Source organism: Corvus hawaiiensis, chromosome 3, assembly GCF_020740725.1.
Source record: "Corvus hawaiiensis isolate bCorHaw1 chromosome 3, bCorHaw1.pri.cur, whole genome shotgun sequence".
NCBI lineage: Eukaryota > Metazoa > Chordata > Aves > Passeriformes > Corvidae > Corvus > Corvus hawaiiensis.
The window spans coordinates 64,547,365-64,559,404 of record NC_063215.1 but is presented as its reverse complement, the minus strand read 5'-3'; the positions used below and the strand labels follow the sequence as shown (position 1 = coordinate 64,559,404).

Genomic DNA, 12,040 nt, shown 5'->3' with positions numbered 1-12,040 from the left:
GCCAATGAATCCAACATGAAGAAAATTATGATTCTAGTAATTTTCAAAAAGCAAAGTGTGGTGATTTTTGCTTTACTAAACATCAGCAAACAACCATGTAAGATCAGTAGATTGGTTCTGTATGAAAGAGGTGTGAAAAAATGCTTCCAAAGGATCATACTCTTGCATTAACCTTTCTGCGTTTGTGAGATCAAGCAGGAGAGGAGCAAAAGAGACAATTTTTTTTCCACAACTAGTTGACAACCTCTTGAACCAAAAGTCATTCAGCTTTTAACAGAAATATCCCTCTGCTAAATGTGACTGGCTTTTCACATTCAAGTGTCGTCAGACACCTATTAAACAAGCTTCTCTTTGCATACAAATTATATGAGTTTATTATTATTAATATTATTTTTACAGAAAAAATAGACTGTAAAGTTCATGGTCTGACTAAGAATTTGGGAAATATAGTTACTGTGCAGTTTTACAACTCAAATACTGTTGTTTTTTACTGATCCTTCCTTAGAGCAGAGGACTAATAATGGCCAAATATTTTAATTGAGCTTTTAAATAATTCAACTTTTTATTGTATCTTAGTGCATTTCGAATGATTAATTTAGAAGATGCAAGTAATTAAGAATTATTAATAAAATTAAAAGTAACTGGTATTTGCTGTATTTGGAGAGATTCAGCACATACTTAATGATTTCGTTTATTCTGGGACACTGTGCAAGTGAAATGTTTAAAAGAATGTGCTTATAACATTCCATATCTAGTATGATCCAATTCCTGATCCTTCCAGTTTAAATACTCATCTTTTGTATTAGTTTTGTGTAGTCCATTTGTAAAAGTACATTTTCCATATTCTCATATTGCTGGTGGCAGAATACTATTTTGTGGGCTACCAATACAACAAATGTTTTAAAGGCTTTTATTAGAGCTTGCATACAGAAGAATAGATTTAATCTCTTCTTTACTCAAGGTAAGTTAAAGTAGTCAGATATTTAAGTAAATAGCAGTTTCATAGTGTACTGTTAGACTTCTCTTGCTTGTGCTATAAGCTAAAACTTTTTCTCAATTTATACTTTTCCCTTTGCTTTCTATTTTTTTCTGTTTTCAGTCTTTGTTCACTCTGATTATTTCAAAGATTCGTAACTGGGGAAGACTGTGCTCTTAAAATTGTTTTGTCTGTGCAGACAGAAAAACTAAAAAGTGTTAGGAATGACAAAGACAATTATATAAACCCCACAATCCTCAAAGCAAACTGTGGGTGGTAGCAAAAATTAAGATGATATTAACTCTTGTGTAGTATTTTTGGGCACTTGCTTTGATTATATAGGAAATATTTTAAAATAATCTATTCTGACAGAGATAGGAATGAGAACATAAAATAGAACAAGTGTACTTCAGAGTTCGAAACCTTTTCTGAATTACATGTATTTGTATGAAACTCATAAATTTCACTTGTATGGTAAATGTAAATGTGTAAATTTAGTGTAAATATACTAAGGTGCCTTGCTTCCGGCACATAATTCACCTTTTTTTGGTATATATTTATTGAACTTGAACCTCTGGAAGTAGAATTAACAACTGTCTTTTCCTGCCTGAGGTTTGCTGCTGCCTTTGAAGAAGGGATGCATTAACATCAGTATTCTGATTTGCAGAAACACAGAACTGTTGAGGTTGGAAGGCTTTGTACATCCCCTCATGCAATCCCCTGCTCAGAGCATAATCACTAGGGCAGGTTGGTCAGGACTGTGGGCAGGCAGTTTTTGAACATCTGCAAGGATGGCGACTCCACAACTGCTGGGAGCAACCTGTTCCAGTGTGTGATTACCCAGACAGTAGAAGATTTTTCTTATGTTTAAATGGGATTTCTTGTATTTCATTTTGAGCCTGTTGCCTCTTGTCCTGTCACTGGACACCACTGAGAAGGGTCTGGCTTCATCTTCACTCCCCACTGCCCCCCTTCTCACGTAAGGTATTTACATACATTGATAAGACCCTCTGATTCTTTGCTTTTCAACACTTAAACAATCTGAGCTCTCTTCCTCTCCTGGTGTGACAGATGTTCCTAAATTTTCATCAGCTTTGTGGCCCTTGCCATGTCTCATCCTGGGGATCCAGGACTGCAGGTGTGGCACACTAGTGCCAAGTAGAACAGAAAGACTCCTTGCCTCAACCTGCTGGCAACACTTCTCTTGATGCAGCTGTGGATGCTGTTAGCCATTAAGGTCACTTTTGAAGCTTTCAGTTGATGCTGCCAGCCTAATGCCTTGTCTTTTGCTAGTTTCCTTCAGCATCATGTAATGAAGAGAGAGTGTAAGGCCAAGTTTGTTTGTTAGTATGTTAAATCTATTTTTTAAAGTCTTTGATTTCAGACAGCTTGGACTTAGCCATGTAGAAATATCATGTATTTATGATCTGCATGAAGAAATTATGTGATTGAAATATGACACATTAATGTTCATGAAAGCAAGAATAATTCATTTTTATATGAAAATATGTTTCCAGTAGTTTTGAATTTGAGTAGAATCCAATTTAATGTCCTTGTTTGTTGGAATTGTAAAAGGAAGAGAAGCCCGGGGACTCTGGCAGGGGGAGGAATGCAGTCCAAACCAATATGGTTGATAAGAGCAAAACTCCGTTTATTAGCAATCCAGAGGCACTTATATAGTATACCAGCTTGTTAACTCTTAAGTGGCTTAACTCTTAGCAAAATGCATTTCTACTTCTACATAATTGGACTTACATTGGCAAGCTTCTACAGTTATGTTATGATTAAAAGAATTCAGAGTTTACCTCCCCCTCTCCAGGTCTTACCTGAACAGCTGCAAATCTTCAAGACTCCCTCTTTGTTTCTCAGGTTTGTTTCTCACACGAATTTTTCTCATGCAGAGTTTTTCTCACAGGCCTTTTGCTTGCAGGCCTATTGCTACAGTTCTTTTATTGATCCCATAATTCTATCAATAATCCATGCCCCTGATCCTTTAATAATTGCAACACTTGTTCCCCTTGCTTCCCACATTTATATTCTAACTGTTGGCTTCCTGTACCAAGCAGTTAACAAACATTTTTCTGTCAGTGGTTTGACAAAGAGAAGAGGAAGATGTAGAATATGAATGAGTAATAAATTACAGCCTGGAAAAGCTTTCATCCCTTAATCAGAATCAAAATATGGCTAAAATTTATTGCAACGTTATTTTTTACTATTTTATGTCACTTTGTTACTATCAAATGTCAAAAATATTCCACTTGCTAATAATTTATTTTCTATGCTAGAGAATTAAATACACACAGGGAAAAAGAAGTATAATCTTTTGATCCTGTTAGAGCAGGAAAAAGAAAGATGGATAGTAGGACAGAATTAGGAAGATAAAGAATCAACCTATTGTGCATGCTTGCTGGCTGGAACTTTTGTTCTCCAGTATTTTTTACTTGGCACAAAGTTAGTTTAAAATGGGAGCGAGGGGAGTTTCAGTTGTTACACAAACATAAATCTGGAGTGACTTACTGTGTATGAGGAATGAATGTCTGGCACATACTAAAGACAAAATACTTGCTCTGAAATTGTGCTGTGTATTAGCAAAGGAAAAATAACGTGGTATTACGTGACATAAATAAAGGGAGAGAAGTTTCTGTAAAGCTCACTGTATAATTCCAGCCAGCACACCCACACTTAGTATTTACTGAACAGAGATTAAGGGCAGCAAATCAAGATGTATATTTTGTAGTTGTCTTGGCATAACATTTTTGTGAGAATGATTACTTGCCAAGTCTTTATGAATTTGAAGATAAATGTCGTGTCTGCAAACTGTCTTAGTTAATAATTGGCAAAACAGTCGTGTCTTTGTTGTAAAATTACAAATTACTTTAGCTCTACTTATAATGTTATTTAATATTTAAACATTAGTTCTATGTAGCCTCCTTTACCTCCTTAGTACTTTATGCACATACTATACTACTTCATTGGCCACATAAAAGTCTTTTTTGCTACTTGAATAGAGGGGGGCAAAAAATAGTTGTATCTATTATAAAGCTGAGTGCATAAAAAAAAAGGAGGAATAATTTCATTCACCTATTTGTTTCCAGATATTCCAGATCTTCATCATAAATAGTGAAGAGAGATAAGAATTACAGGTCGTTTAATTCCAAGATTGTCTACGTTCTTAATATACTCCATTTTGGCTTTAAAAACTTGAAAACTTTTGCAGCTATAATGTATGGGTTTAGTTCTCTTTTACATTAACATTTCCAGAAGCTTGGCTGTTGACAGAGGATTTTTTTTTATCAGAAGTTCCAAAGCAAATGGCTCCTGTAAGTCAAGTTCTTTAGTTTTAACAGTATATCGCTGGTCATTAGGGACATGCACTTTAAACATTTTTTTCAATGTATACAGAGAAGTTCTGAAGAGAAAACCAAAATGATTTTGATGTAAAATGGCCTTTCAAGTGTGGTATTCTACAAGGTAAAACAATGCATTTGTAATACAGAACACTAGGAGGATTTCTTTTGTGGTGTCTATACCCTTCAGGAGATTACCTTCCACTTACTAGAAATGGAACCACTTCCATTAAAGCAAAAGTTTTGGGACTTATCAAGCATAGTAATTTGCAATATTACAGAATATTGCTTTTGCAATATTACAGAAACCAGAACAGCTGTATATAATGTAAATAATTTGTTTTCTTTTAGATGCGGGGGAAGGGGGCAACTGAACTGATGTCACTGTTGACTTTCTTAGTGGAGATGTTGGAGGCGGTAAACTTTTGGCCTCTTGCTTACACGATATTTGCTACTGAGATTACCTGTCAGCATAAGCATGGAGGACAGTTCTTTGACCATTAATTGCCAGTTTAAAATTTGACTGATGATATTAACACAGGAGAGGTATGTTTTGCTCTTGCTGCTGAAAATTTAGTAATGAAGTGAGTTTGCCCATTTGATACAAGTTAGGCATGAAAAGCACGTTATAGATTTCCTTCACTGGGTGAAAACATATTTTTCAGTTATTACCATGTATCTTTACAATAAGTAATACCTGTGTGATTGAGCACTCACAAAATGAAAGATATGCAAGAGAACCCCTTAACTGGCAAAGGCAGTAGTATCAAAACCAACACAGTCTTACAGATAGCCTTCATGTAGAATACTTGGGACATTTCAAAATTAGAGCAGAGAGGATGACAGAAGACACAGATGTGGAAGAACTTGCATTTGGAAATAAACTAAAATTTTTTCCTTAGGAATATGTTATAGTAATACTCAAAAATTGAATGAGTAGAACTGGTAGACGCTTTTTCTTGTTGTCAGCAATAAGGCAAAGGATTGCTTACTGCTTTCAGATTCATTCCCATGTTGCTCTTCATACAGATAATTTCAGAAGCAAAATTTCAAAGCATTAAAAGATAATTATATTTATTTCAGTAGTGTCTTCAAAGATACATACCGCATTATTTCCTCCTCTTCCAATTTTGTTTTCCTGTTTTGTTTAAAGATAAATACCACATTATTTCCTCCTCTTCCTATTTTGTCCCTAGAAATCTCTTAGTTCTTTCAGTTTTTCAGCTGTTTCACCTTCTGTTTGCTTGGTAAGTTTAATGATAGAGGTTTTCAGTCTTAAAGCCCTACTTTTGACTAGAGCAGCATTGAGTAAAGCAGTAAGTGTACCTAAACATACTTAACATTCTGTGTGTCACTGATGAGATTCAAACTGTGGAGAGTTTTCTTCTGTATCTTCAGTTCATTGAGTGAAGCTGATGTTCGTGGAGATTTTGACTGGTAGTGTCTGGTTTGTGTTTTCTGACTTAAGGGTTGCCTCATTTTTCGTTGCAATCAGATGGTTTTATCAATGGTATCTGAGCCAAGACTACCTTTTGGCACTGAATGCTACTATATAGTGATGCTCTGTCAATAGTCTTTTTTACAGACATCACGCTCATTCTTGATCACCACTTACTTGAGAAAAAAGGAATAGCTTTTGCCTTTATCTCAGTGACTGCCTCAGCAGAGGCCTATCTCTGGACAGGTTAGTCCTTCTTTCAAACATATAAAAGTACGTGAAGAAGTGAGCATGCAAAAATTCTGGACTTCAAAAGCTTTTAAAGATCACAGTAGACTTTCTTGTTAGGGTAAAGTGTGCTTTGACCTTTTGCCAGTTAATAAGATCTTTCAGGAAATCTTAACAATTTCTGTAGGCAGTGCTACAAATTGGGACTTGGTGGCTGCATGTGGTAACTGTCTCCTATGGTCAGTTTTGTGGTACAGAGATGTAATTGCTGTGCCAGGTGGAACACATTTAATCTTATCTCAGGTGACATTAATAGTCTATCTCTAGGATGTCTCTGTTCTTAGTATCTTAAAGCTGCTGCTGCTAGAGCACCTTCTTGCCTTCTTGGCAGTCTGTGCTGTGGATAATAGTCCTTTGATCTTTAACAACCTAAGAACCTTGGGTACCTTGGTCCTAGGAAGGAAGGTTAGGAGGAAATAGTGTTGGTATGGAAGATTGCTTGATGTCATCCACAGTGTAAAGTTACATATGGACAAGAAAAAGATGTTTCTTATCTGTAACTATTGTTCCCTGACACGTAATTTCTGTGTGTTCAAGACTTGTTCTGCATTTGTTCATTGGGGTGCCTGAAGGAGTCCTAAAGTCTTTCTCAGCCTCTGAAATCCTAAGAGGGGAAAGGGCTGGCTTTTCAGGGCTTCATACAAAGTGTACAGATGTCACAGTCCTGTAAACAAACCCCTTTGGATATTAGTGAAGAAAAAATTATCTGGCATTCAGTATTTAAATGGATATATTTGCAATGAGAGTAAAAAAAATCCCCATATAGGTAACACAAGAGTAACAGTTACAAATTAGAAGTACTTTTAATTTTTAAACTGATCAAGACTAAAGATATTTACAAGATCCATTTATATGGAAACAGAGTTCTTTTTATGTAAATGAGTTATGGACAAGATCTGAAGATGCATACTTCAGCAAGTAAGGTAAATCTGTATCCTATAATGACCAAATACATTTTGAATTTGTCACCCTAATGCATATCAGTCTAAAATGAATTTATTTGCCTCTGAAAATATCTGATCTTTTCATTCATCAAAAAGAGGTAACTGATCTAGATGGCTCATAGGTTTAGCAACCTTGTGTTAATTCTTAAGTTTTATATTGTTAAATTGTATCATGAAATGTGTTCAGGGGAGCTTACAATCAAGTATGTACTTAAAATCAATTTAATCAAAGATTGCGCATTAGCTCCTTGTCATGTGATGATGGTATTTTAATTGATAGATGACTTAATATTAATTTTAGTGCCTTAGATACAATTCTCTGTATCTTTCTGTGTTTGAATTTCTTTGAAATCTAATTTCAACTTTACATGTGGTGTTTTTAATGTTTGACATTAACATGTCAGCATCCTGAAGATAAATAAGGTGGGCTTAAGAGTACCTATCAGTAAGTAGCTCAATAATGATGATGTCACTTGATGAGACCTACATAGCAATTCTTCCATTTGTCATGGTCAAGTGTTGTAGTTGTTCTTAGTCTTTATTAATTCCTTTAGTTTTGTTCAGGACTTTCACATGGTTGTTCTTTACTGGAAACTTGAATACGAAGATGCTAGATCCTTTTATACATTGTAATAGTAAAACTAGAGAGGCGTTGGAGAGCAGAAGTATTTTGTTTTTCAGAAGAATGTCTTTAAATAGTTGGGCAACCCAATGGCTTTAACATTGAAAAGTTAGTGAGCTTTGCAGTCCCGAATAAGGAACATACACTTTGGCTTCAACATTCAGTTGTATATGAAATGGGAAATACTACTTTAAAAATCCAGAAAAATTAGCTAAATTATGGTGCTCACCAGCAGAATCTAAGTAAGTTTTAGAAAGATATCTAATTTATTAGACAAACTGCTAATAGATGGAAAAGGCAGACAAGCTTTGGAGCATATGTTTTCTTCTGCAGCAAGCATCAGGATAAGTGCAGTGTGATGACAATTGTGTAATATTTGTGTTTACTGAGGTAATTCAAAGGGAAGAGGTTCTCTCTAGTGTATGAAGAGATGCTTGGGAGGAATGAGATACTAAAGCTGTGAAGCAAGTAAGGATTACTTGCAGAACTCTGTGTCCTGCAAGAAGAAGGACATGGGGTATTCCATAATAACTACTTCATGATAATATTTGGTGGAGTTATGGCTTTTGACTCTTAAACTTTGCATTTGAAGGTGTTTTGTAGGACTCCCTTGAAAGTCAGAAGGGAGAGTTAGAGGAATGGGTTTCTTGTGGGACATGTGGGAAATCTGCATTTGATTACTGAATGTTTCTGGCCATTTTCCCTTCTTAGTGTGTGTTAATCCTAGTAAATAATACTTACTTGGGTCTGCCCACAGTTTCATGAAGCCTGTTAAGTTCTGCCATGTGCAACTCTAAAACTCATGGATTTTTCATAGTAAAAAGATAACTTTTAATCAGAAGATGTTAATAATTCATTTTCAAGATCTTAATAAAAACGCGTAACTCTTCTTGCAGGGAAAGTTAGATAAAGTCCGTTTTGTCTGATTTGAAGATCAGGTTTGTGTCTTGAGTGTTTTGGTGCTATGTACGCACATACATGGAGATAGGAGATGCTTAATACCATTTGTTCAAGTGTTTTAAGGCTAACTGGCTTCTGCTACGTGAAGTTCCATTTATATCCATACACTCTCTCAAATCAATTTGAAGTTCCTATTTGAGAGATTTGCAAGTGAGGGTGGTGGTAATTTATAAAAGCACTTAATATTGCATAATAGTGATACAAACATCAGTTTGAAATGAGTGGGAATAGACATTGGGGAAAAATAAAGCATAAACCTCTCAAAAATATATTCTAGTATCTCTGCAAGGCCAAACCTTACATTTCACTGTCACTGCTCACTTGTACTGGAGTCAGTACATGGTTAAATCATTAGTTTGTCTTTAGGTGTGTTGGGGGGCATTGCTTTGTTTGCTTATGGGTTTTGCCTTAGATAATGACTTTTGGTGGTTTTTGTGTGTTTTGTATCATTTCAAGGTCGTTTGTATGCAATGCAAACAGGGATGAAGATTGATAGTAAAACCCCAGAATGCCGTAAATTTTTATCCAAACTTATGGATCAGTTGGAAGCTGTAAGTAGAATTTATTGCTTTCCTCAAAAATGATCATGATATTAATTTAATTTTCATTTAAACTTCTGTAAATACTGTCTCTTCTCTGCAGCTATTCTGCATGCAGGCATACTGTATGAACCTCGGTTGTATGTAAGAAATTGCAGAAGGATTGGAAGGAGATAAAGCTGTATGTGCATGCACATAATTGAAATTTTGCCGTAAGATTTCGTGTAGACAGTACAAATTACAATGCTTTATTTGTACATATTCTCATGACAAATCATAATTCATTATGAAGTTAATGCAGGTGTTCTAGAAGACTTTTTAAATTGATTTGCCTTTGATTCCTTGAAGTCTTAAGAGTTACTTTCACTGCTGTAGGGCTTAATAGCCTAGTCCTTGGATGCTTTTGAAATCTTTAACCTAAACTGTTGTATCTAGGGAGCTTTTTAAAATATTCTTTAAAAGACGAAGATACTTCTGGTTGTATCCTGTACTGGAGATTGGAGGTTTTATTTTATGAATTTTTGTAAGCACAGTCTAATCTGCATGGGTAAAGGTCTATGCCATGCTCTTCTGAATGGACCTGATACTATTAAAAACCTTTAATAAAACAAGAGTTAAACAAAGAAAGGTGAGGTTGTTGTACAGATGGTCAGCTTATGTTACAGGAACTGTTTATGTTCGTACCCTGTAGTTTTCAGTATTCTCGAGGGAAGAAGTTTGTTGATTTTAAGTTTTAAGTGCTCATTTGGAAGCAGAAAGTAATGTTGAAAAATGAAGCAGCGGTTCTTTTTTTTGGTCAGTATTGGTGATTCCATCCAAAATCTAGCAATGCCTGAAGAGTTTGTGTGCAAGTAGTACAGCAGCCCTCAGTTTTGAAAGATGGATGACTTAGAAGTATTCAAGGCCAGGTTGGATAAGTCCTGAGCAACTTCATCTAGTGAATGGCATCCCTGCCCACAGCAGGAGAGTTGGAACTGGATGACCCTTAAGGTCCTTTCCAATCCAAACCATTCTGTGATTCTTCAGGAAAAAATGAAACATGAACCATTTGTCCTTTTTTTTGGTAACATTTAGTTCTTGCTTTTTTTATCTTTTATTTTTTGCAATGGAAAATTCAGTGTACAGTGACTTCTTGGTGTGTTATTTCATTGGATTTTGACATCATTAATGGGTCTGGGGTTTATGTTCAAAGGGAAAGAGGTGGCAGGAGAGGTGAGATTAAAACTCAATAAGATTTTGCTCTTCATTTCCTAATAATTGTTGGAATTTTCTGGATTACTTGTGGTACTGAAGCAGTTAATGTCCAGCATTCAGTTACCCTTTCTGTTTCAAAATTGGAAAGACTAAAAAAGCAGCAAAAATCCATAGTTTCACCTTTTGGTTACTGGTAAGATTGTCTGTGTGACAACTGACGCACAAGTATTGAAGATTCTTCTATCTGAGTGGTGGAAGGACGGAGAGAGCACTCCTAATCAAGTCTAATAGAGCAGTTTTGGGGCTAGGAAGTTCGGATTTATGGAAAAGTTGGACCCCTGCTGTTACTTAGTAGCTGCCGTTTCCAGTCTGTTCGTAACCACCAGGGGGCGCAGAGGGGTGCGGTTCAACTGTCAAATTAAACCTAAATGCCTTGATTTTTAGGTTGAAATTTTGTATCAGTGTTTAAAACACCAGTACTGCTGTATTGAATCACAGATTGTGTGAAGGATAATTTCAAAAGTAAACATCTTGGTTAACTGTAATACTTTTAGAAATGCAACAGTGTTAGTCGTGTTTGAAATTATTGAGCATCAGATGAAGTATAGGAATCAGTTATTTTCTGAGTGTGAGGTATACAGATAGGTTGGGGAAATATATGTGTATACCAATAGCTTTCTTCCTGAGTTAACTTCAGTGTTTGAGTGTTTCATTTGAACTTACGAATTCTGGTACTTTTACAAGAGAATTACACTTCGTAAAACACATACTTCTTGAAAACTACATAGAGTAGTTAGATGAAAGCCTTTAAATTTAAAATTCTATTTGGAAAACTTATATTTAACTACTGAAATCAAGTAACTTTTCTGGTAATGTCCTATGTCTTAGAAAGTTGGCAGCAGTCTAAAAAACATGGAAATGCTGCCTGCATGATTAAATTTTCTTCGCACGCACAGTGAAAAATAACTACCATTCAGAGATTGTTTTTAAATCTTTTGGCAAAATAAAGGCTGCAGGTTAGTATCATGCAGTGTTCCTGTTTTTGTTCTCTAAGGATAACCTGAGATTTCCTTATGTGCAAACAGTAAGCCTATTCAGAAGCTGTAAATCCACCTGTTGTAACTGTTGGAGGGCTGTTTGCTTTACTGATTTTTATTAGGAAACCTGAGGATTCTTGTACTCTAACATCTTTGAAAAGAGGTCTTTGAATTGAAATACACTGCTTACACTGGAAATTCCAGTAAATCCATAGGTCACTAGATCGGTCAAGGTAGGGCTCAGATACTTTGAAACATGTAATGGACTGCAGTGAAATAACCTTACAAGGGGGAAGATACATGATCACTCTGATCTACAGCACCTTTGTAAAGCATGCATTACTTTACCAGTTGAACTGTGTTGAATCCTGACACAGGCTTCAGAATACTAAGGGTATTTCAGATACTAAGGGAAAAAATATCTGTTGCTATTCCTTCCTTCACAGTACTATAGTTGTGTTTATTTTTAACTTTGGGGGGAGGGGGGTGGTTTTTATAAGCATTTTGTGACTGAAGCTTCAGAGCTACTCATTCGTAATATTTCTCTCTTTAAAAGAATGTGCTTTCTCTTTCACATGCTGCTTTTAGCCTTTGTTATGTTGGAAGCTGTAAAACAAAGCATAAGTCATTTCTTTTTAAATTGTACTTGACTTTGTTTAAATCAGCAAGTTCTTTTGTGTTTGGAGAATTGCTGT

The 12,040-nt window shown here is 35.5% G+C and overlaps 1 protein-coding gene across 2 annotated transcripts in view; it reads left to right on the top strand.

Moving 5' to 3' along the window:
• Window positions 1-12,040, top strand: part of VTA1 (vesicle trafficking 1) — a 37,865-nt gene that overhangs the window by 4,407 nt on the left and 21,418 nt on the right. For both annotated transcript variants that reach the window (XM_048297554.1, XM_048297553.1), the window contains exon 2: window positions 9,032-9,126. In XM_048297554.1, coding sequence (XP_048153511.1) covers window positions 9,032-9,126 — 95 coding nt within the window. The remainder of the gene's footprint in view (window positions 1-9,031; window positions 9,127-12,040) is intronic.